Raw genomic sequence first — 24,873 nt, forward strand, 5'->3', positions numbered from 1 at the left:
TTGTTAATGGGATATGGATGTCACCAGCAAAATGAAGCATTTATTGATTGTCTCTAAGTACCCATGGGGTAGTTAAGAGTCAACAACCTTGCAGAGGTCACGTATAGGCCAGACCAGGTGAGCATGGCACATTTCCTTCTCTAAAGGACCTCAGTGAACCAGATGTTTATTTGTGACAGTTAATGGTGATTAGACCAGCATTTCTTATTCCAGATTAACCTTCAGTTTAAATTTCATTCTCTGTCATGGTAGGATTTGAAGCCATGTCCCCAAAGGATTGTACTGGGTTTCTGGATTACTAGTCCAGTGACATTATCACAATGCATTACCTCCCCTAAATTGCCCTGGGGAGGATGATGATGATGAGCTGTCGTCTCGTCTTGCTGCAGTGCTTGGGCTGTCTGACATATTGTAATTAACTTTAAAAAGGGAGTTGGATGAATTATTTGAGGAAAATAAATGACAAGACAATGCAGAAAGTGCAGGGAAGCTCCACCAAAGAGGCAGAATATGTCAAATGGCTGCCTCCCGTGCTGTATCATTCTGTGATTTTATTAAAAAGTGATAGGGCAGACATTGTTATAGGGCTAACACCGGTGAACAAGTAAGCCAGAGCCCTAGGTGTTGGTGGACTTGAATTCAGCCATGATAGGTGGTGTTTTAAAAAATTCTCAAGGTTAGGTTCGTAGGAGAGTAGTCTGACACAGAACAAACGACCAAGAGGCGAGTCTGCTAGAATATGGGCATTTTATTCCCCGCAGCGTCGCCACAACGGGTCTGGCTTATACTCACTCTACATGTTACCGGAACTGGGAGCCGTCAGTTCTCGTAGAGCGGTTGCCAACAACCCACGCTCGGCGGTTAAACGTAACCCCGGAGCAGACTCACCGAACTGGAGACTTTTCCAGCTGATATACTCTTTTCCAGATATAAACATTCATGTGAACAGCAGAGCAAGGCTAAAAAACACATTCCATTCTGGTTACATACAGATAAGAAGATTCACACGGGGAGGTGTGTAATAAGATTCACACGGGACTAAGCAACACCTCCATTCCGGTTAGATTCACACATGTATTGGGACATAATTTTTAACCGTTTCACCACATTCCACTGCTTGGCCCAATACATGTGTTACATTATGCTTAATTCAGTTCAATTCGTTTCAGTTAATTTCAGTTCAGTCAATTCAGTGTAGTTCAATTCAGCTCAGTTCAGGTCTGTTCAGTTCAATTCAATTGTGTTCAATTCAGTTCCGTCCATTTCAATTCAATTTAGCTCAGTTCCATTTTGTTCCGTTCAATTTGATTCACTTCAGTTCCACTCAGTTCAGTTCGGTTCAATCCCATTCAATTCTGTTAACTCCGCTTCAGCTTTTTGGACATGCCCACATCCTCCGCTGTACCCCAGGCAAGGGGTTCTTCGGCAGGACTGGGATCCTCTCTCAAACAAACTGCCACGTACATGCCCACATCCATGCCATCCCGGGACGGTCGGGACCTCCACAGTTTGTTCTTCTGGTTTCTTAGTCTTTTTCCAAAACATTGTTCTGTATCAAAATCTCTCCTCAATTGCGATTGATCCTGCCGACTACGCCAAATGTTTTAAAAAATTCTCAAGGTCAGGTTCGTAGGAGAGTAGTCTGACACAGAACAAACGACCAAGAGGCGAGTCTGCTAGAATATGGGCATTTTATTCCCCGCAGCGTCGCCACAACGGGTCTGGCTTATACTCACTCTACATGTTACCGGAACTGGGAGCCGTCAGTTCTCGTAGAGCGGTTGCCAACAACCCACGCTCGGCGGTTAAATGTAACCCCGGAGCAGACTCACCGAACTGGAGACTTTTCCAGCTGATATACTCTTTTCCAGATATAAACATTCATGTGAACAGCAGAGCAAGGCTAAAAAACACATTCCATTCTGGTTACATACAGATAAGAAGATTCACACGGGGAGGTGTGTAATAAGATTCACACGGGACTAAGCAACACCTCCATTCCGGTTAGATTCACACATGTATTGGGACATAATTTTTAACCGTTTCACCACAGGTGGTGAAAGTGAAATAAAAATCTGGAACTTAAAAAAGAACTAGCCTAATGGTGACATTGTCATAAGAACACATCTGGTGCACTGTTGTCCAATAGGTGAGGAAATCTGTCATTTGTACCTGATCTTCAAGGACAGTTTGAGATGCGCAACAAATAAATTTTAGATTTCACAAATGCAACATCAACTGCAAGAGTTAAATGGTTTTGAATTTATACGAAGCTTCACATTGACCAATAATTAAAGACTAGGTGTTACAGAATCATCGGGGTTATGTCAAGGATGGCAAACTACAGTCATCATGAGCTGGTAATTCATCCATGTCCAATATACATGTACATTAAGACTGTGCTGTATTCCCTGACCCAGCAGACTTGCACAGAAAGTTTAAGTGACTAGAATTCAGAGATTGCACAGTCTGGAGCAGCAGGTTCTTTGTTGTCAGACATCTCATGGTGTGAAGAATCAACACTGGCATTGGGTAATGTTGGCAGCCAGCAGTTAAAAAACATTATTGCTGAATGATTGTCACCAGTGAATGCTAAGCACATTCCAACTGATTCTTTAACAAAGTGACAACTTATTGATTTACACGGATTTCTCTCCTGAAGGAACTTGCCATTTTGGAGATTGTCCCAGCATCACATACTTCTGTCTTTAACATTGCTTTCTCAAGCAAACATTTTACAAGACACGTTGACAGTGCAGAAATGCTGGGTAATTGGAGTTAGGGGCTTCTGTGGCCTTTTTCAGTACAAGGATAGTGTGGGTATCCAGACTGAGAACACCGTGGGCGGCACGGTGGCACAGTGGTTAGCACTGCTGCCTCGCAGCGCCAGAGACCCGGGTTCAATTCCCGCCTCAGGCGACTGACTGTGTGGAGTTTGCACATTCTCCCCGTGTCTGCGTGGGTTTCCTCCGGGTGCTCCGGTTTCCTCCCACAGTCCAAAGATGTGCAGGTTAGGTGAATTGTCCATGTTAAATTGTCCGTAGTGTTAGGTAAGGGGTAAATGTAGGGGTATGGGTGGTTTGCGCTTCGGCGGGTCGGTTTGGACTTGTTGGGCCGAAGGGCCTGTTTCCACACTGTAAAGTAATCTAATCTAATCTAATGCGAGTTTGAGGAAGATTTCTAATACCAGTCTCAAAGCAAAACTAAAATGTCCCTTTAAAGTTTTTTTTAGGTAAATGTCAGTGAGTGCAGAATACCTGCTTCATCAAATGTATATATCAATTGATATGTTTGCTTTGATTTCTATTGCTGTAAGTAATGCAGAAAGCAGAGACTCTATATAAAATATTATGTCCATCACGTAGCTTTTTACTTTGCTGGCACAAAAATAGAGAAAACTTGTGTTTTCTCCTGGATGGTTTGATTGCCTGGGGAAGTTGGAGAGATATTTCCCTGCCTTTCTCAACTCCCAGGAGATTGAGTGGCAGTGGGGAGCTGTGTGGGTGGAAGAGAAAGTAGTATTTAGCTGTGATGCTCCAACTATAGCAATCTGGGGCAGGCTAATGGACCCAGTTGGTCTTTTCGTACCTGTTAATTTCATATCTTTGTAATTTGAATTCTTTGCAATGTTTAAAAGGTTACAGTTGACACATTCATGCCTGGCTTCATGCTTCCTGCAAGGTAATTTGGTGGTGTATGCGCACACATTTATATTAGTGTGTCAGATTTCCCAGGAGTGTCAGTGTACAGAGCTGGAGTGGTGAGGGAAATCTGTTCTTAATCAGCAAGTGGTTACATTAATCAGCAACTATAACTGAACTATTCTTATTAAAAGAGCTTCATTCATGTAGACAAAGTGGCATAACAAAGGATTACAGCTATTCATGAGTCACTATTATTCAGGTCTGATTGCTGACCCTCATGATGGTATAACTTCAAAGCCTCCTGCATGTTAATGAAGGCATTGAAAAGGACAATGATAGGCCAGTCATTGTGATCAGCGTGTCATGGCTTTCATTGTGCTGCGTATCAAAGCCTGCTGCCAGGTGGTGAATGGATAGGTTTCATCCTTGTCTCTTGGGTGTGGAACATTTGAATTAGGGTGTGCATTAGGTTACACTTGAAGGCCAAATGTTTTGTTGCATTGGGTTACATTTTTACTCATGTTAATAATACTTAGATTAGCAACTGGGATGACTAAGTAAATCTGGAATCTCTGTAATGATGAACTTGACTGTAGGACAATTGCACATTTCCACACAGTAGTATATTAGCTTAAAGGTCATATGTTTCTCATTTTTACTTTCACAATTCATTGACTGAACTGACACTCTAATAGGTTACACTTTCAACACATTTTGTCCACATTAAAACTTAGTGGAATTGTGTTCCAAAAACCAAGTGAGAAATTGCTGGTATCTGTGCAGAGAAAACCGAATGAATGTTTCTGCTCCACCGATCCTCTTTCATTTCTTGTTTCAGATTTCTAATATCTGCAGTTCTTGAAGATTAGGTAAATAGAAAGAGGTTAAATAGTTTGAGAATGTGAATTGACTTTATTAAATAAAAAGTTGGTAGGTATTAGTTAAAGGAGGTGAAAAATGTGTTGCTGGAAAAGCGCAGCAGGTCAGGCAGCATCCAAGTAGCAGGAGAATCGACGTTTCAGGCATAAGCCCTTCTTCAGGTATTAGTTAAAGTAATTATTGTTTAAAAATCCAACTGGCTTGCTGGTGTCCTTCAAGGAAGGGAGCTTGTCTCTCCTCTCCAATTTAACCAAAGTGAGAGTCCAATTCCACTCCTGTTTATAAATGTTACTTAAAAAGAGAAGGATAAGCCTGACCACTGTGGCCACTCAGCTTAATCTTGATGGTGGGCGAAAGTGAGGTCTGCACATTCTGGAGATCCGAGTCAAGGCGTATGGTGCTGGAAAACCAAAGCAGGGCAGGCAGCATCTGAGGAGCAGGAGAGTCAACGCTTCAAGCATGAGCTGATGAAGAGCTTACGCTCGAAATGTCAACTCTCCTGTTCCACGGATGATGCGTAACTGGCTGTGTTTTTCCAGCACCACACTTTTTGACTTTAATCTTGGTGATGGACAAGCGGCAACAGCCTGGAACAATCTTAATTTAGTAGCACGGATTTGTTAAAGCAAAATTCAGTTTTTCCAACTTAGGTTGCCTCACAGCGCCAGAGACCCGGGTTCAATTCCTGCCTCAGGCGACTCTCTGTGTGGAGTTCGCACATTCTCCCCGTGTCTGCGTGGGTTTCCTCCGGGTGCTCCGGTTTCCTCCCATAGTCCAAAGATGTGCAGGTCAGGTGAATTGGCTATGCTAAATTGCCCATAGTGTTAGGTGAAGGGGTAAATGTATGGGTGGGTTGCGCTTCGGCGGGTCAGTGTGGACTTGTTGGGCCGAAGGGCCTGTTTCCACACTGTAAATAATCTAATCTAATCTAAATTCTTTGGAGTAAAAGACCAAGTTAATGAAAGTGTGTGGGTGATCTGTACTGTTGACTTCAAAAAGACATGTAGTTATGTACTAATTAATATATTTATCAGCCAAGATAAGAACCACAAAACTTAAAAGGTTGGGACAATGGATGAAAAAATTGCTCGGACAAAGCAGAGTGTACGTGTGACCAAGGGCAGTTTACAGTGGGCATGCCCAGGGGTCACACTGGAATATCCAGTACAATGATGAGGAATGTTCCCTTGGATATACGGGGCATAGTTTCAAAGTTTACAGATGGTGCAATCCTTGCAATTAGTGGGTAGCAATAGACTACAGAACAATGTAGACTGGTGATATCGACATGCAAATTTAACACAATAGTGTGATGTGATCCATTTTGGTAAGAAGCATTATGAACGAACTGGTACTGGTCAAAGGTGGATGAAAGGAAAGACGTTGGTGAATATGTACACAAATCTTTGAAGGTGCCAGGCCAAATTGAGAAGACTGTTTAACAAGAAAAACCTATGGGATCCTTGACTTTCCTACTTTTGTACTGTATTCCTGTGTGAATAAAGTTCTGCAAAACCTTTGAAATCACTGCTAGATCTCAGCTGGAGTATGTTGTTCAACTCTGGGCAACAGATCTTTAGAAGTATTTCAAGGCCTTAGTGCAGAGAAGACTTAGAAGAAATAAGTCCTTTATCGCAGGGTTGAGGTGAATTAACCTTTTGTGATTTACTTTTAATGCAGTTATATCTATTCTTAAGTGGTCTCATCAATGCTCTGTACAACAGTAGCAACGCATCACAACTTTTATATTCCATTCCCCTTAAAATAATCGACAACCTTTCATTTGTTTTACTAGCCACTTCCTGTACCTGCACCCTAACTTTCTGTGACCCATGTTACAGGGGATCCAGATCCTCTGTACCAATCTCTTTTTTTGTTTAAACAGCATGCTTTTCTGTTCTTCCTGACAAGACAACATGTGCACAACTTTGCGCAGTATACTCCATCTGACAGATGTTTGCCTGCTAACTCAACCTATCTACTTCTGACAACTTGTTTTCCTCTCTAGATGGAGTCTGTTTGGCTCATTCTGTCTGTGCTGGTGCAAGGGAACCATCTGATTTTATGGAATTTTCATGTTTTGGTCTGCAATCTTTTACAGTTTCAGTTCCCATCATCCTTTCAATTAGTGCGTTGCAAAACCCAACCACCTATGATCTCTAAGCTTTCCTTTTCACTTCTTTCCCCTCCAATGTTCCCACCATCCATTTTGTAAAACAATCCATTACTTGAAATTAGTTAACATGAATTATTTTATTGATTGCTCTCTACTCAGGCAAATAGGTCCTTTTCACCCACTCATAATTACGTGCCAAAATTTGATAGACCTATTTAGTATTCCCTCCGCTTTCAAAGGAAGCAATCCCAGCCGACCCAGTCCTCCTGATTATCTAAAGTTCTCTATTCCTGGCAACATCCTTATGGGCTTTCTCATTACCCTCTGTAGAGTGATTTCATCCTTCCTATCATGTGGCGACCATAACTGTATGTAGGGCTGTAGCTATGGTCAAACTTGTCCCATTTTCAGGTAGTTCTGACGTAACCTCCCTGCTCATAATAGGGTCAAGGAGAATCTAACTGGCTTCTACAAATACATTAAGGACAAAAGGGTAACTAGGGAGAGATTAGGGCCTCTTAAAAATCAGCAAGGCCACCTTGTGTGGAACTGCAGGAGATGGGGGAGATACTAAGCAAGTATTCTGCATCAGTATTTACTGTGCAGAAGGACATGGAAGTTGGAGATTGTGGCGAAATAAATAGCAACAACTTGAAAACTGTCCGTATTACAGAGAAGGTGGTGCTGGATGTCTTAAAACACATAAAGGTGCATAAATCCCTGGGACCTGACCAGGGTGCACCTTAGAATTCTGTGGGAAGCTAGGAAAGAGATTATTGGACCCGTTGCTGAAATTCTTGTGTCATTGAAAGCCACAGCCAGAAGACTAGAGGTTGGCTAATGTTGTGCCACTGTTTAAGAAAGGTTGTAAGGAAAAGCCAGGGAACTTTGGCACAGTGAGCCTGGCATGAGTGGTGGGCAAGTTGTTGGAGGGAATCCTGAGGGGCAGGATTTACATGTATTTGGAGAGACCGTGACAGATTAGGGTTAGTCAACATGGTTTTGTGCATGGGAAATCATGTCTCATGAACTTGATTGAGTTTTTTTTTGAAGAAGTAAGAAAGGGAATTGATGAGAGCAGAGCAGTGGATGTGACCTATCAGTAAGGCATTCAGCTGTGTTATTCATGAGACTGGTTAGCAAGTTTAGATCACATGGAATAGAGGGCGAACTAGCTATTTGGTACAGAACTGGCTCAAAGGTAGAAGGTGGTGGAGGGTTGCTTTTCAGACTGGAGGCCTGTGACCAATATTGTGCCATAAGGATCTGTGTTGGATCCACTGCCTTTTCATTATTTATGTAAATGATTTGGATGTAAATGTAGGAGGCATGGTTAGTAAATTTTCACATGACATCAAAATTGGAGGTGTAGTGGACAGCCAAGAAGGTTACCTCTGATTAAAACAGGATCTTGATCAGATGGGCCAGTGGGCTGAGGAGTGGCAGATGGAGTTTAATTCAGATCAATGTGAGTTGTTGCATTTTGGAAAAGCAAATCAGGGCCAGTCTTATACATTTAATGGTAAGATCCTGGGGAATGTTACTGAACAAAGAGACCTTGTTCAGGATCATAGTTCCTTGAAAGTAGAGTCACAGATAGATAGGATGGTGAAGAAGGCATTTGATATGCTTGCATTCATTGGTCATTGCGTTGAGTATGGGAGTTGGGAGATTGTGTTGCAGCTGTAGAGGACATTGGTTATGCCACTGTTGGAATATTGCGCTCAATTCTGGTCTCCTTCCTATCAAAAGGATGTTGTGAAACTTGAAAGGGTTCAGAAAAGATTGACAAGGATGTTACCAGGGTTGGAGGGCTTGAGCTACCAAGAGAGGCTGAATAGGCTGGGGCAAGATAAGAGCTAGGCAGGATTGACTGGATTTAGAAATTGGTATGAGAAACAGAAACTGAACAATGGGCTACCTTCAAATGAGCAGATTGTTCAGGTACCGTGGTGGTATACTCCCTTAGCTAGGAAATCTAGAACAAACAAGAAAAGATTAACAGTGATATTTGCGGGTTTGAGCTATAGGGAGAGGCTGAATAAGCTGGGGCTGTTTTCCCTGGAGCGTTGGAGGCTAAGGAGTGACCTAATAGAGGTTTATAAAATTGTAAAGAGCATGGATAGGGTAAATAGAGGTCTTTTCCCTGGGGTAGGGGAGTCCAGAACTAGAGGGCATAGGTTTAAGGTGAGGGGGAAAGGTTTGGTGAGAGGGGAAAAATTTAAAAGGGACTTAAGGGGCAACTTTTTCAAACAGAAGGTGGTGCATATATGGAATGAGCTGCCAGAGGAAGTGGTGGAGGCTGCTACAATTACAATATTTAAAAGACATCAGGTGGGTATTTGAACAGGAAGGGTTTAAAGGGATATGGGCCAAATGCTAGCAAATGGGACTAGATTAATTGAGGATATCTGGTCGGCATGGACAAGTTGGTTCGATGGGCCTGTCTCCATGCTGTACCTCTCTGAGAACGGGTGGCGGACATGGAGAGTTGGTTCCACTCATGATTTCCTTGGGAGGCAGGAAGAATAAATGAAAAATATGTCATTAATTCTCTCTAATATACTTTGCTGGTAATTCATTTTTCGTTGATGTAAAATTCAGCCCTCTTTAAAAATTTAATACATTGGAAAGTTTAGCATACGAATGTGCAATTCTTGACAACTGCTGTTGCATTTGCTAAGAGCTTGGCAACATTAAGGATTTTAAGCAGTAGGATGTGACCTAAATGATCAGTGTAGCAATGGTTCTCAGGCTCATTAAAATTGGATGTGAGTCTCTTTTGGAGGAAAATGAGTCAAAGGATTTTTATTTTTAATCTTCTGCTTTAATGTTTGTATACGAGGCTCCAGTTCTGGGTGAAAAGCAGCTAATCTACCTCCAAGCTCTGGAAGGCAGTGCAGCAAACTGGTATCCCTGCAGTTGCCCACAATATTTTGTTGTCCTTGAGATGTTAGTTAGTGTTTAACCTGCTTTCTAAATGTTCATGAGTATCTTGCACTGAGAAGTATTACTGTTTGAAAACCAAGCTTATTTTTTCCTGCTGACTGCCTTTCAATGAGTTGCTGGAACATGCAGTGTGAGACTAGGCACGTAGAAACCTATCGTGTGTTACATTGTCTTGGCATTGCACACACAATCACCGCAACCTCTGCCCACTATTCCCTGCTCTCCTTTCCTCACTGCCCATGATCGTACAGTTTCCAAGGGGGACCAGAGAAAGAAAATTAGGTCAGTTTTGGAAAAGCAGAACAAGATAGCACAAATAAAATGAGATAATTACCCTGTGCTGTGGAATTTCTTTGTTTGGCAGAAAGGCCAAACTGGTCTACTTTCAATCTGCTCTATCCTGTCAGGCTGTAAAAACTGACCAAATTGTCTCCATTTCTTCTTCAAAACACACATGCATACAAAACCACAGAAATATTCTTCACCCACTTCAGTGATGAAAGTGTAAAGAAGGACCAGGAAGCGGTGTGAGGGTCATCAAATATGAGGTTTTCAAAACTGGATGCAAGTACAAAATAAGAACTAACCAATCCAATCATGTTTCCGCATTGATTGTGCGACCACAAAAAGTTTTTTTTTCAAAAGGAGAGTGTGATTGCATTCAAGGAACGGCTAGTTACATATGTGAGGGAGAGTGGAAGGAAGTATATTCCAGTATTGAAATAAGGAACAGAAGATTTTTGTTGAGCTTAAAACTTGGCATATTGCAGTAATCTGTTTCTGACCTGGATTGCTGTGTCAATATCCAAGCCTAACAGACGCCTTGTGTTTCTGCAGGAGAATTACCCACCGCTGCCTCCACCACCTTCGAATGCTGTCGTAACCACCTCGGCATCTAGTGCTCCACGGCCAACATTGGCACCAGCAGACCAGGTGGCACATTCAAGGCCTCAAGCGCGGCCAAATATGTAAGATGAATGAATATTAAAAGCAATGTCCTGAACCTCCTGGTTGGCTCCTGTTGAGAAATTAGCCTTTGCACTTCCAAATAGCAGCCCTTTTTAGTTTCACCACAGAAGGTGGTGGTGATGTTTTCTCCCATTCGTTAATTTATTTGTAAATATTTAATCTTGAAAACTAATGGATGTATTTCAGTGAACTTTAATGTGTGCAGACAGAGTGTAGCCTACAATGAATTTTTGGCCAAGACCCAGATTTGCATCCTTTTTTTTAAAAAGTTCTATTAATATTGGAAAGTGGGGCAAGTGAACTTTTCTTTCAAATGTTGTAGTTTGGCTGAACCAGAATGTTGTTGAGAGTGTGGTGCTGGAAAAGCACAGCAGGTCAGGCAGCATCCGAGGAGCAGGAGAATCGACGTTTCGGGCATAAGCCCTTCTTCAGGAAACTTTCTCCTTTTGATTCAGAATGTTGCCGATGTCTCCGCTGCTCTGCTGTAATTTCTCACAGCTGTCAAAATGTGAGCAGGAATTTCAGAGCAAGTTGCTTTGAAGGTTCCTAAGTGAGATGGACACTCTTAATAACAAGATTTGTAGTTTACTTTGTCATTACAGAGCACCAGACAGGCAGAGAGAAACCTCAGGAAGAGTTGCTTCAATGAAATAATGTTGAGCGAACAGTGTTGTGGTATTGCACACACTCCATTGAATGAACTCTTCACTTGTTTTAAACTCTAACAATTTCTTGTTGTGGAATTGGCAGGAGTCCCCAGTGAAATATGGAATTTACAACTCAACAGTGGACCATCTATCCCACTGAACTGTCTTCATCTTTATGTTCCATATGAGTCTTGTCATTCCAACTATTTTATTTCACTCTTATTTCACCAAATACTTCTGTATATTTCTCCCTCGTGCATTTAATTAAGTCCTGTGAAATACATCTATGCTATTTGCCTCAAGCACTTTCCAACCAGTCAAAGTAAATAAGATTCCTGTGAATTCCCAATTGAATTTAATTTTGACTATCTCATGAATATGGCCTTAGCTTTGGACTCTCCCATCAGTGGGAGCAAGATTTCCATATCTATCCTTTTTGGTGTTGTTTATTTTGTCTGAATACTTTCAGATCACTTCCAGGTTTATTTTTCTAATGATGTGCTAATTTCAGCAAATTCTTCACCCCATTGCTTACCTGCAGGTTTGTTGGTCAGGATGCCTTTGCACTGCATTCCTTGTGCTCGAGTTGTCTACTTAAGAAAAGGTCAGAAGTCACAAGACACCAAGTTTTATAGTCCAACAGATTTATTTGCAATCACAAGCTTTTGGAACGCTGCTCGCTCGTCAGGTGAAGTCAGCTTGTCACCTGATGAAAGAGCAGTGCTTTGAAAGCTTGTGATTTCAAAGAAACCAGTTGGACTATAACCTGGTGTCATGTGACTTCTGACCTTGTTCACCCCAGTCCCACATAAGACCACCACATCATTAATACAAAACATAATGCATGGGTACGTGAATTCCTGAGGAAGCTAGATGTCTCCAAATGAGTTTGAGATGATTAAATGTGAACAATATTCTGCATATTTCAATGTTAAATGATGCATGGTTGGATTAAGCCATTGTTTTGTCAGTTTGCATGTTTATATTACTGATCAAATTTGCTAATAATCTCCCTATTTCTGTAGGTATGTTGCTTTATATCCGTACACTCCCCGAAAAGAGGATGAGCTTGAATTGCGAAAGGGAGAGATATTTCTTGTGCTTGAACGCTGCCAAGATGGATGGTTCAAGGGAACATCTATGCATACTGGCAAAATTGGTGTTTTTCCTGGGAACTATATGGCTCCTGTAACAAGGTCAGTAATTCAGACCCTAATCTACTTCAGAATACTGTATTATATTGCACCACTGTACTCCTCTGTAATGTAGTCGTTATGTTAAAGAACTGATATTCCACAGACTTGCATCCTAGAATCTTGAAAAAAGTGATAGTAGATATGATGGTCATAATCTTAGAAAATTCTTTCCGTTCTGGAAAGGTACCAGCAGTTTGGAAAATATTAAGTATACCACCATTACTTAAGAAAGGAGGGAGGCAGAAAGCAGAAAGGGAGTGTCTGTGATGGGGAAAGTGTCAATCCATTTTTAAACAAGTCATATAGGTTACTTAGAAAACCATGATGTGATCAGACAGAGCCAACATGGCTCTGGGAAAGGGCCATTATGTTTCACAGATGCAGTGGAGTTTTGTAGTACTCTGGGGAGAGGGGAATTTGTAGGTGTGCTGCTCTTGAAATATCAAATGATATTTGATAAGTGTCACATCAAAAGTTGCTTCTCAAAATAAGGATACATGGTGTAGGATGTAACATATTGGCATGGATATAGGAATGTAAACCAACAAGGAACAGATAGTGGAGATAAATGGGTCATTTTCTGTTCGGCAAAAGGGGCTAAGGGATTAGTCACTGGGTCCTCAACTCTGAGAACAATCAATATAACTGGAATGTGTGTTAGCCAAATTTGTCAATAAAGCCAAGACAGGTAGAAAAGTAAGTTCTCAAAAGGAGGCAGAGAGTTTACAAAACAATGTAGACCAGTTCATTGTGTGTGCAAAAATTGGCAGATGGCACGCGATGTAGAAAAATGTGAACTTTTGGGTGAAGCATAGAAGAGCGGTATTATATTTAAATGGGAGGGAATTTGCAGAACTCGGTGTTCCTCAAGCAACTGGGTGTCTTGCTAAAATGATTAGGAAAGCAACTGGAATGGGAGGTGAATTCCCAGGACCTGAGGGACAATGTTTTCATGCAGAGTGTGTGGAATGAGCGCTGAAAACATTAGTTAAAAGCCAACTTCCGTGTCTGAGCTGTTGGCCATCTGTCCTAGTTTCATCCTCTTATACTTTATATCGATTTTGTTTGTCAGATTATACACAATGGGATGTGTAACTATGTAAAGATACAGTGTGAATTAAATTTGATGTTACATGAATTTGTTGAAGAAAACATCCCACAAATAAATCTGCTCCAGTTTGAGTTGGATTAGTAAGCAAATTGTTCTGGATTATAATAAAAACCTGCCTAGGTTGTGGTATCGCATTTAAGGGTTGGAGTCAGTGGGGCGAGAAGAGAGTCTTTGTATGTTGGTCTGAAGCTCTTTTTGGGCCATCTCAGCAAATCATTTGCTGATACAGATTTCAGGTATTGCTGAAGAACTTGAACTTATCAGAGCAATTTGCAAGAAATACTAATGTAAAAGGAAAACAGCATTTTATGCTGTGTAAGGAAAATGTACTGATTGATTGACTTATCGACTTTGGTGAAGATGTTGCCATGAAGAATTCATAAGATGGAATTCATCCTCAGAGCTTAGATGTGGCTAGGGCTATAGCTGATGTATTATTATGAAGTATTCAAATTTCCCTCAATTTCTGGGTTTTTGCGTTAGATTTGAAAAATAGAAGTTATTTCTGACTTGAAAGTATGTATTTATGTATTTCTGGCAAATTGATAAATGCAAGGAGAAAAATTTTAACAAATTGAGTCATTTTTTCAACATTTCTCAGTAAATCCCTGACTTAGTTTCTTGCAAATTTATGGACATATAAATCTGTGTTGCCAGCCTATTCCTACTTTGGAGACTTGTTCTCCTACTTCTTGCCTTTTACAATATTCCTCTTAAACTACATTACCTTCTGAAAATTCTTCCCTCTCTGAGAAGCCACTTGAAAGCCTTTTTCTGTGCAGTTGTGCCATCTCTCCCTTTGTCTCTTTGTTTGTCATCTTGGCATCACTCTCATTGCCTGTCCTCACGCATTCCCGTTAACCCCAGTGGGGAACCTTTGTGTAACGTGCAGATGGACCTTCTGCTGTACTTTGATATATCCAGAAAACGAGGGGAGCTGATTTTTTTTTAAAAAAAAGGGGGCTTGCATTTATCTTGGTCGCTGTAACATGCATCTGGCCACTTGAGCTCTGTCTCACTGAAGATCAGGTGGTGCGACAGACGTAAAGCTGTGTGGTGGACAGCTTGCTCATCCCCTTGTAAATTTGTGATCCTGGCAGGGTAGCAGCACTGGCATGTTGCTTGATAATTTATTTTCTTAATTGGTAGATTAGCTCACAACTGCATTGCTAATTAAATAATACAACTCTTTTTAAATTAGCTCAGCCTCAACTAACACTAGACTTGAGAAAGAACTGTTCAGCAGAAGGGTCTGTAGAATTTTTTTTTGCGAAAAGAGAGGCTTCCTAATCAGCCTGATGGAAGGCCATGTGCCTGTAACATTCACACTGCTTCTCTCTGTCTCTATCTCTTCCCTCCTTCTCCTGCTCCCCAGCACAAATGCTCTCTCTCTCTCTCTCTCTCTCTCTCCCTTTCTCTCTCCCCTCTCGCTCTCTTTTTTTCTCTCTTTTTTTTCCTCTCTCTCTCAGACCATCAATTTTTCAATGTATAATTTAATTTACATCACACTGTAAATTCTGCTATAAATTCTGTGTTAGGATTGAGCCCTCCACTATCATCTGATGAAGGAGCATCGTTTCTAAAGCTAGTGTGCTTCCAATTAAACCAGTTGGACTATAACCTGGGGTTGTGTGATTTTTAACTTTGTACACCCCAGTCCAACACCGGCATCTTCAAATCTTTTTTTCTCTCTCTCTCTTTTTTTCTCTCTTTTTTTCTCTCTCTCTTTTTTTCTCTCTCTCTTTTTTTCTCTCTCTCTCTTTCTCTCTCTCTCTCTCTCTCTCATTCTCGCTCTCAACCGCGCGCTCCCCCCCGCCTTCTGTAGTGTCCTCTCTTTCTGTTGCCCATATTCATATTGCTATTTCAATCTTGCTATTTTAAATTGTTTGCAGGGCTCCAGCTGCAGCAGGGCAGTCTAAGTTGCCTGTAGTGGTGACGGCACAAGTTGGCCGAGGAGTGACCACAGTGGTGCCCGTGCCAGCGGTGACACCCCAGCCCAAAGCTCCCAGTAACGGCCTGGATTTGAGCAGACCAGTCAGCCCGACGCCGCCAGTCCCCACCGCAGTCATATCAGGGGCACACGTACAGGCTACCAACCCACAGGCCAAGGTTCTGATGCACATGACGGGTCAGATGACAGTTAACCAAGCTCGTAATGCTGTTCGGACGGGTGAGTCCAGCTCAGTATTATTGCAGCTATTCATCCATGTGACTCAAACTATTCTGGTGGGTCACAAGGCAAGAGTTACCTTCTCTGACTTTCTCACTGTTGCATTTCCTTCACCACTGACTTATAGTTTCAACCAGGAGCAATATCCAATCTTTTTTTCTGTGATACCAACTTCGTCTTGTCTCTTCACCTTTCCCAGTTGCAACGTTAGCGCCGTCCTGCCTTTGTTTTAAATCTAAATTTCTGTAATTGGTTATATTTTTCCATAGCAGGTTGAGTTTAAAAACTTAGGACCAGACGGTGACCATTCGGCCCCTCAGCCTGTTCTGTCACTCAGTTGAATCAAGCCTGATCTCCATTTGAATTCCATTTCCTCTCCTTTCTCCCTACTTTCATTTCCTCATCCTTTAAAACCTTAAGGACAGTCTCAGTTATTAACAGACGGCCTTATTGGCTTTGTGTGGGAGATGGTTTGGAATTTTACAAGTTTCTGCATGTAAACATCATCCCTGAATGCTGTACCCATTTATTCTGCCCCCCTGAAACACACTAAAAGCAGTAGTTTCTCTTGATGTCATCATTTGCTTTTGTCTTCACTGGCATGATGCTGTGGATCTGGATACTGACCAGAAGAACTTTTCCTGTTGTGTTTTTGCTTGGGAATTTTATCATCGATTTGAACTTGGGAAGGAGGTCTGGTAGGGTAACAATTTCAATACTGTCCCTCTGTTCTTTCTCCACTGCCCTGCAACTTTCTCTTTTCAAAACCTATCCAGTCCTCTGTTGGGCATTCTTTGACCGTCCTTTCAGACAACGCATTCCAGATTATAACACACTGCATAAAATAAATGCTCTTTACCTTTCACTAGCCTTTTGACAATTGCCTTTGATCAGTGTCTTCTTACCCTCCTACAAATGAAACAGTTTGCGCTTAGTTGCTCTATCAAAATTCTCCATCATTTTGAACACATTTATTACATTTCTCCCCCACCATTTCCCACCTATTGCTTTGTAGTTCAGTCACATCACTACAGTGACATCTCATTTCACCAACAGCTGCTGTCCAGGGCCAGGAGAGACCGACTGCAGCAGTGACTCCAATCCAGGCTCACAGCCCAGCTTCCCCCAGCCCTGCCACGACAGCGGCTCCACAGCAGGTCGTCACTCCTTTCACCGTTGTCGCTGCTCCCACAGCAACGAGGCCCACTGTCGCTCTGACCTCGGCAACTGCTGCTATAACCCCTCCAAACATCAGTGCCACCGCTCTGGAGGGGGAGTCGTTGGGCATAGCCATCTCATCTGCAACAGCCTCAGCTGCTAATAAATTTGACAAGGAGAGCAGAGAGAAGGTGAGAGAGTTTTTTTTTTCTTAAAATTGTTATTGAAAGTGGCACATAAATCTTTGTTCGAAGGTTTAGAGTTAAATCCCCACTTTGGAGACTTGAGTACTACAAAACTCCAGATTGGTACTTCAATGCAGCACTGAAGGAGTGCTGTACTGTCGGAGCTTTCAACTTCTGGGTGAGATGTTCAACCTTGGCCCCGTCTTTCCTCTCACTGGGGGGAGTTCTGTGATCCCAGGTGCACTCGTTTAAAGAAAAGCTGGTTCTGACCAATACTTAAATGTCCTGAAATACAAAAACCTGGTTATTATTACAGTGCCATTCTGGTGTAACACATGTTTTGTCAGTGTCAATTGACTATAGTGCAATGAACGAATTGTGAGCACAGTTTGGATAACATGAACTTTCTACTGAACTGGTATAGCAATTTCTTCTACAGCGTGATTGTCTATAGCTTGAGGTTGCAGAGGAACACCACTGTTGTTATACCAGAGCGCACCGTGCAAGGTTGTGTGAGAGAATATGCTGAAGTCTGGGTCCTTTAGCAAAGATCTGTGCTTCAGGTTTTCAATCGACAACCATATCCTATCCATTTAGAGTCATAGAATCATATAGTCATACAACCCATTGAATCCATGCTAACCTATCTACACTAATCCTGGCATGTAACTTTGAACGTTATGATATTTCAACTGCATCACCAGTGACTACACCTCAAAAGGTGTCAGTGCTCTACTGGTTCTAAAGTACTTTAAGATCCCTGGGGTTGTGGAAGGTGCTACGTAAATACATATGTGCCAAAACTTTGGTCAGGGTGGAGCTGGACTACTATGTGCAGTTCTGGTCACCTTCCTACCGAAAGGATATGATGCCACTGGAGTTTGGGGATCTTTTGCAGTGGATATTCACCAGGATGTTGCCTGGGGATGGATCACTCCACCCATGAAGAAAGGCTGGATGAGTGTGCATTGTTTTCTTTCGAGTGGAGACCTGATCGAGGGTGTATGGAATTGAGGGCGTAGAACAGGGTGGATAGGAAGCAGCTGTTCCCTTCAGTCAAAAGGTCAATAATGAGAGTCATAATTTTAAGGTGAAAAGCATGAGGTTTAGAGGGGTGGCACGGTGGCTCAGTGGTTAGCACTGCTTCCTCACAGCATCAGAGACCCGGGTTCAATTCCTGCCTCGGGTGACTGTGCAAACTCCACACAGACATTCTCCCTGTGTCTGCGTGGGTTTCCTCCCACAGTCCAAAGATGTGCAGGTCAGGTGGATTGGCCATGCTAAATTGCCCATAGTGTTCAGGGTCATCCAGGTTGGGTGCATTAGTCAGGGGTAAATGTACAGTAGTAGGGTTGGGGAATGGGTTTGGGTGGGTTACTCTTGAGAGGGTTGGTATGGACTTGTTGGGCCAAATGGCCTGTTTTCATTCTGTAGGGACTCCATGACTGCGCAAACTCCAGAAACATTCTCCACGTGTCTGCATGAGTTTCCTCTGTGTGTGCTGGTTTCCTCCCACAGTCCAAAGACATGTGGGTTAAGTGAATTGGCCATGCTAAATTGCCAGTAGTGTTCAGGGATGTGTAGGTTAGGTGCACTAATCAGGTTAGACAAAGGGTAGGGGGAATGGGTCTGGGTGGGTTACCCTTCGGATGGTTAGTGTGGACTTGTTGGGCCGAAGGAGCCGCTTCCACACTGTAGGGAATGTATGATTTTACGAGATTTGAGGAAAATCTTTTTCACCCAGAGGGTATCAGCAATATACTGCCTGGGAGGGCAGTAGAGGGAGGAATCCTCAGTGCCTTTATAAAAAATAATATGTGGACGAGCAGTTGAAATATCATAACATTTAAAGTTACGTACCAGATGCTGGAAAATAAGATTAAACTGGAAAGAGTGCCAAAGAAATTTACAAGGATGTTGCCAAGACTAAATAGCCTGAGTTATAGGGAGAGACTGGACAAGCTAGGACTTTTCTCTTTAGAGGGTAGTAGACTGAGGGGGTGGCATCTTAGAGAAGTGTATTAGATCATGAGAGGCATGGATAGGGTGAATGCACTCACTCTTTTTCCCGGGGTTGGGTAATCGAGGATGAGAGGGCATCAGTTTAAGGTTAGAGGGGAAAGAATAAAAGGGAACCTGAGGGGCAACCTTTTTTTTACACAGAGGAGGCGGCACGGTGTCTCAGTGGTGAGCACTGCTGCCTCACAGCGCCAGGGACCCAGTCTGATTTGTGCCTTGGGCAACTGTGTGGTGTGGCGTTTGCATGTTCTCCCCGTGTCTGCGGGGGTATCTTCCGGGTGTTCCGGTTTCCTCCCACAGTCCAAAGATGTGCAGATAGGTAAATTTGGTCACGCTAAATTGGCCATAGTGTTCAGAGATGTTAAGTGCATTAATCAGGGGTAAATATAGGGTAGGGGAATTGGTCTGGGTGGGTTATACTTCAGAGGGGCGGAGTGGACTCGTTGGGCCGAAGGGCCTGTTTCCACACTGGAGGGATTCTTGGGGAAAAAATTGTTACAAGTATGGAATGAGCTGCCAGTGGAAGTTATTGAGGTGGGTACATTAACAACATTTAAAAGGGATTTGGACCCATACCTATTTAGGAAAGGGTGAGAAGGTTATGAGCCAAGCGCAGGGAAATGGGGTTAGTGTGGATGGACGTTTTTGGTCTGCATTGATCAGTTTGCACCAAAGTGCTGTAGGACTGTGTGACTCTAACTCAACGAAGAAACAAATGGTATAAAAATTCTTGCTTTAAAATTTTTACTGTGACCACCGAACCTAAATCAGCATAGAGCATGCCAGAACTACCGGCAAAATTGTATGCAGTAGAACCTATAAGTTAACTATAAGTAGCTAATATGGTAAAGTTAAGCCTCCGATTTGCTGGCTGATTCTCAAGTAATATGGCACTAAGTACCGTTTCCAAAATCTTTCACAACTCTACTTTGTTGGAGTAAAGTTTTAAATCTCCTTCCTCCCCCACAGGTGTTTTAGCGTCCAATAATCAATACACCATTTGAGCACCTCCAACAATGTTTTTTGCCAAAACGAGTTCTTCTGCCAAACCTCTTTCACTCAATTTATGAAGATCCTAATGTATTAGCTTTGTGAGTCAGTTTCATCCGACTGCTGAGTATCCCACTGCTCGGTATAATAGGGCTTCGATAAAACCAGGAGAAAGTGAGGACTGCAGATGCTGGAGATCAGAGCTGAAAAATGTGTTGCTGGAAAAGCGCAGCAGGTCAGGCAGCATCCAAGGAGCAGGAGAATCAACGTTTCGGGCATGAGCCCTTCTTCAGGAATGAGGAGGGTGTGCCAAGCAGGCTAAGATAAAAGGTAGGGAGGAGGGACTTGGGGGAGGGGCGTTGGGAATGCGATAGGTCGAAGGAGGTTAAGGTGAAGGTGATAGGCCGGAGAGGGTGTGGGGGCAGAGAGGTCGGGAAGAAGATTGCAGGTCAAGAAGGCGGTGCTGAGGGTTGGGACTGAGATGAGGAAGCTGGAGAAATCTGCATTCATCCCTTTGGTTAGAGGGTTCCTAGGTGGAAGATGAGGTGCTCTTCCTCCAGGCGTCGTGTTGCCATGGTCTGGCGATGGAGGAGTCCAAGGACCTGTATGTCCTTGGCGGAGTGGGAGGGGGAGTTAAAATGTTCAGCCACAGGGCGGTTGGGTTGGTTGGTGCGGGTGTCCCAGAGGTGTTCTCTGAAACGTTCCGCAAGTGGGCGGCCTGTCTCCCCAATGTAGAGGAGGCCACATTGGGTGCAGTGGATGCAGTGAATGATGTGTGCCGAGGTGCAGGTGAATTTGTGAGAGATATGGAAAGATCCTTTGGGGCCTTGGAAGGAAGTGAGGGGGGAGGTGTGGGCGCAAGTTTTGCATTTCTTGCGGTTGCAGGGGAAGGTGCCGGGAGTGGAGGTTGGGTTGGTGGTGGGTGTGGACCTGACTAGGGAGTCGCGGAGGGAGTGGTCTTTCCGGAACGCTGATAGGGGAGGGAAATATATCCTTGGTGGTGGGGTCTGATTGGAGGTGGCCAGCTTCTCGTCGTACCCAGATTCCTCATGCAGCTTGACTTTGTCTTGCTTAAATTAGTTGAGCACAAGAAATTAGTTATTTTCTGCGAAACTTTTGATGCAATTTTTTAAAAATTCATTCGTGGGATATGAGCATCACCAGCTAACCCAACATTCATTGCCAATCCCCAACTGTAGTCAATCACATTGCTTTGGGTCAGGAATCTCATGAAGGCAAATAAAAGTAAGGACATTGAGAGCAAGATGGAATTTGACAACAATGGACAAGGCTTACTTGGTCACCTTCGGATTAGCTTTTCCAGATTTTCATTGATTTCATCGTCTGCTGTGGAGGGATTTGGAACATTTTTCAACAGGCATTTGCTTGAGGTTCTGGAATAATCTTCCAGTTACTTTTACCACTACAGTAAAATAAATAATTAGGAAGGTCAGTGGAGTTGTCGCATTTGTGGTGAGGGAAATGGAATGTAAAAATAGGAAGGCTTATTGCAGCTATACAAGCTGTTGGTGAGACCAGGCTGGAATACTGTGCACAGTTTTGGTCTCCTTAATTGAAAAACAATATAATCGCTGTAAGAGTGGTTCAGGCAAGGTTCAGTCGCCTAATTCCTGGAGTGAATGGGTATTTTATGAGGAGAAGGTGAGCAGGTGGACCCTTTATCATAGCATGGAGGAGAATGGGAGGTGATCTTACTGAAACATGTAAGGTCCTGGGGGGATATACTGCAATGGACTTGGAGAAGTTCGAACTAGGAGACATACTTGAAAAATAAGATGAGTCCTCATTAAGATGGAGGTGAGGAGAACTTTCTTTTCTATGAGTCGTTATTATTTCAAATTCTTTTCCTCAAAACAGTGGAGGGTGCTTATTCAATTTGTTCAAGGCTAGGACAGATAAATTTTAATGAGGGGGGGAGCAAGTCCATGATTGTGGGGCAGACCGCAAAGTGAAATTGAGATGACAATCAGAACTACTATATAATTTTTAGCTTTGTTCAAGGATGTGGGTATCACAGGCTAGGTTAGCATTTGTTGTTATCTTTTGAGAAAATGCTTCTGGACTGTCGACTTGAACCACTGCAGTCCGTAGAGGCATCCACAGCGCTGTCAGCATAAAGTCATAGAACTGTACACAGACACTTCAGCCCAACTCATCCGTGCCGACCAGATATCCTAAATAAATCTAGTCCCACTTTTCAGTATTTGGTCCATATCTCTATTAAACCCTTCCTATTCCTAGACCCATCCAGATGCCTTTCACATGTTGTAATTGTACCAGCCTCCAAACTTCCTCTGGCAGTTCCAGCATACGTGCACCACCTTCTGCATGAAAAAGTTGTCCCTTAGGTCCCTTTTAAATCTTTCCCATCTCACCTTAAACCTATGCCCTGTAGTTCTGGACTCGCCCACCCTAATGAAAAGACCTTGTCTGGTCACCCTATCCATGCTCCTCATGATTTTATAAATGTCTTAAGTTCATCCCTCAACCTCAGACGCTCCGGAAAACAGCCTCCGCCTATTCAGCCTGTCACTGTAGCTCAAACCGTCCAACCCTGGTAACCATCAAATAGCTCAAACAGTCCAATACTTGTAAATTTTTTCAAGTTTCACAACATGCTTTCTATAGAAAGGAGACCAGATTTGTACACAAGGTTCCAAAAGTGGCCAAACCAATGTCTTGTACAGCCTCAACATGACCTCCCAACTCTTATACTCCGTGTCTTTGACCAATAAAGGAAAGCATGCCAAACACCTTCACTGTCCTATCTACCTGCGACTCCACTTTCAAGGAACTGTGAACTTGTACTCCAAGGTCTGTTTGTTCAGTAACACTTCCCAGGATTTTACCATTAAGTTTATAAGGCCTGCCCTGATTTGCCTTTCCAAAGTGCAGCACCTCGCATTTATCTAAACTAAACTCCAACTGCCACTCCTCAGCTCTTTGGCCCATCTGATCAAAATCCGGTTGCATTCTGAGATGAGAGGCACCCTTGGCACTGTTAGGAAGGGACATCACAGATTGGACCCAATGACAGTCAAGGAATCGTGACATAATTCCCACTCTGGATGTTGTGTGACTTGAAGGGCACATGGAGGGGAGAATGTTCCCATGCATCTGTTGTCTTTATCCACTCTAGGCAGTGAACATCCCAGTTTTGAATGGTGTTGTGGAACAAACCTTGGTGAATTATTGTTCTGCTTATTGTAGCAGTTTCTCACAACTGTATGTCGGTGACAGAGGGAGTGAATATTGATGACTGTGGCTGGAGTGCCATTGAGTATTCTGCTTTGTCCTGGATGATGTCAAGCTTATGTTTATTCTTTCACGGGAAGTGGGTATTGCTGGGCCAACATTTATTGCCCCATCCCTAGGTGCTGTTGAGAAAGTGGTTGTGAATGTCTTGTTGAACCAGTACAGTCCCTGTGCTGTTGGTAGACCCACAATGCTCTTAGGGAGGGAATTCCAGGATTTTGACCCAGTGACACTGAATGAACAGTGATATATTTCCAAGTCAAGATGCTGAGTTGCTTGGAGGGGGCCTTGGTTGTATTCCCATCTACTTGCCTCCATTTTCTTCTCATTGGCAGTGTTCCTGGTTTGGAAGGTGCTGTCTACAGAGCTTTAGTGAATGTCTGCACCATCTCTTGTAGACAGTACACACTCCTGCTGCTGAGCCTCGATGTAGGGAGTGGATGTTTGTGGATATGGCACCAGTGATGCAGGCAGCTTTTGTCCTGGATGGTGTCGGACTTCTTGAGTGTTGTTGGAGCTGCCCCCATCCAGGCAAGTAGGGAATATTCCATCACACTCCAGGGCAATGATTGCCTTATGGTATTATCACTATTAATCCAAAGCCCCAAGTGATGTTCTGGGGCAGATGATTGATATTGAATTTAATAAAAATCTGGAATTGAGAATAATGATAACCATGAAACCATTGCCAATCGTTGGAAAAAACCCATATTGTTCTTTAATATCCTTTAGGGAAGGAAATTTGCCATTTTTAGCTGAAATAAAACAAAGAACTGTTGAAGCTGGAGATCGGAAACAAAAACAGAAATTGCTGGCAAAATTCAGCATGGCTGGCAGCATCTGAAGAAAGAAAGCAGAATTAACTTCAAGTCTGGTCACTCTGCTCTGCTTTATCCACTTAAATAACAGCTTCTCTATTCTTCCTGCTGAAGTTTAGAACCTGCATTTTCCCAAGTTATATTCTATCTGCCAAATGCTGTGCCCAGTCACTTATCCTGTCCATATCTTGTGGTAGACTCTGTGTCATCCTTACCACTTGCCTTCCTGCCAAATATTTGAGTCATCTAAAAACATGGCTTAATGCAGTCACTTTCCTCATCCAAATCATAAATATATGTTGTGAATAATTATGGCCCAGCACTGATCCCTGTGGCACACCACTGGTTATAGGTTGCCATCCTGAAAATGTTCCTTTTTTCCCAACTCTGTCTTCTATTAGTTCGCTTGTGCCTTGTGGATGTTGGACAGGTTTTGAAGGGTCATGTTGAATGGTGAAGCAGGACTGAAGGCTGGAATAGTCTGCTCTGGCTCCTATGTTCTTCTGGGTCCAAAGCAGGTATAAATGACAAAAATGTAGCAGCAAAGGGAGATGGCAACATGGGGCATGTGACAAGGGAAGGCTGCTGAAATCTGGGAGCATTGGGCAGAAAAATGGGTTGTTGTTGAGAGCAGACCAATCTCCTGATGATGCATCTTGGTTTCCTATTATCTTACCCCCGAGTGACACTGGTCAATATGAGCTGGAAGTTGTTTTCTGTAAGGTGCTTTGTTTGAATGGAGTGGG

The 24,873-nt window shown here is 42.9% G+C and overlaps 1 protein-coding gene across 3 annotated transcripts in view; it reads left to right on the forward strand.

The window, feature by feature from the left end:
• Nucleotides 1–24,873, forward strand: part of sh3rf1 (SH3 domain containing ring finger 1) — a 166,164-nt gene that overhangs the window by 130,232 nt on the left and 11,059 nt on the right. For all 3 annotated transcript variants that reach the window (XM_043703587.2, XM_043703578.2, XM_043703596.2), the window contains exons 7-10: nucleotides 10,426–10,556; nucleotides 12,230–12,400; nucleotides 15,404–15,681; nucleotides 16,738–17,030. In XM_043703587.2, coding sequence (XP_043559522.2) covers nucleotides 10,426–10,556; nucleotides 12,230–12,400; nucleotides 15,404–15,681; nucleotides 16,738–17,030 — 873 coding nt within the window. The remainder of the gene's footprint in view (nucleotides 1–10,425; nucleotides 10,557–12,229; nucleotides 12,401–15,403; nucleotides 15,682–16,737; nucleotides 17,031–24,873) is intronic.

Source organism: Chiloscyllium plagiosum, unplaced genomic scaffold (genome assembly GCF_037043375.1).
Source record: "Chiloscyllium plagiosum isolate Xiang-an unplaced genomic scaffold, Cpla_swu_hap1 HiC_scaffold_2, whole genome shotgun sequence".
In the NCBI taxonomy this organism is placed as follows: Eukaryota; Metazoa; Chordata; class Chondrichthyes; order Orectolobiformes; family Hemiscylliidae; genus Chiloscyllium; species Chiloscyllium plagiosum.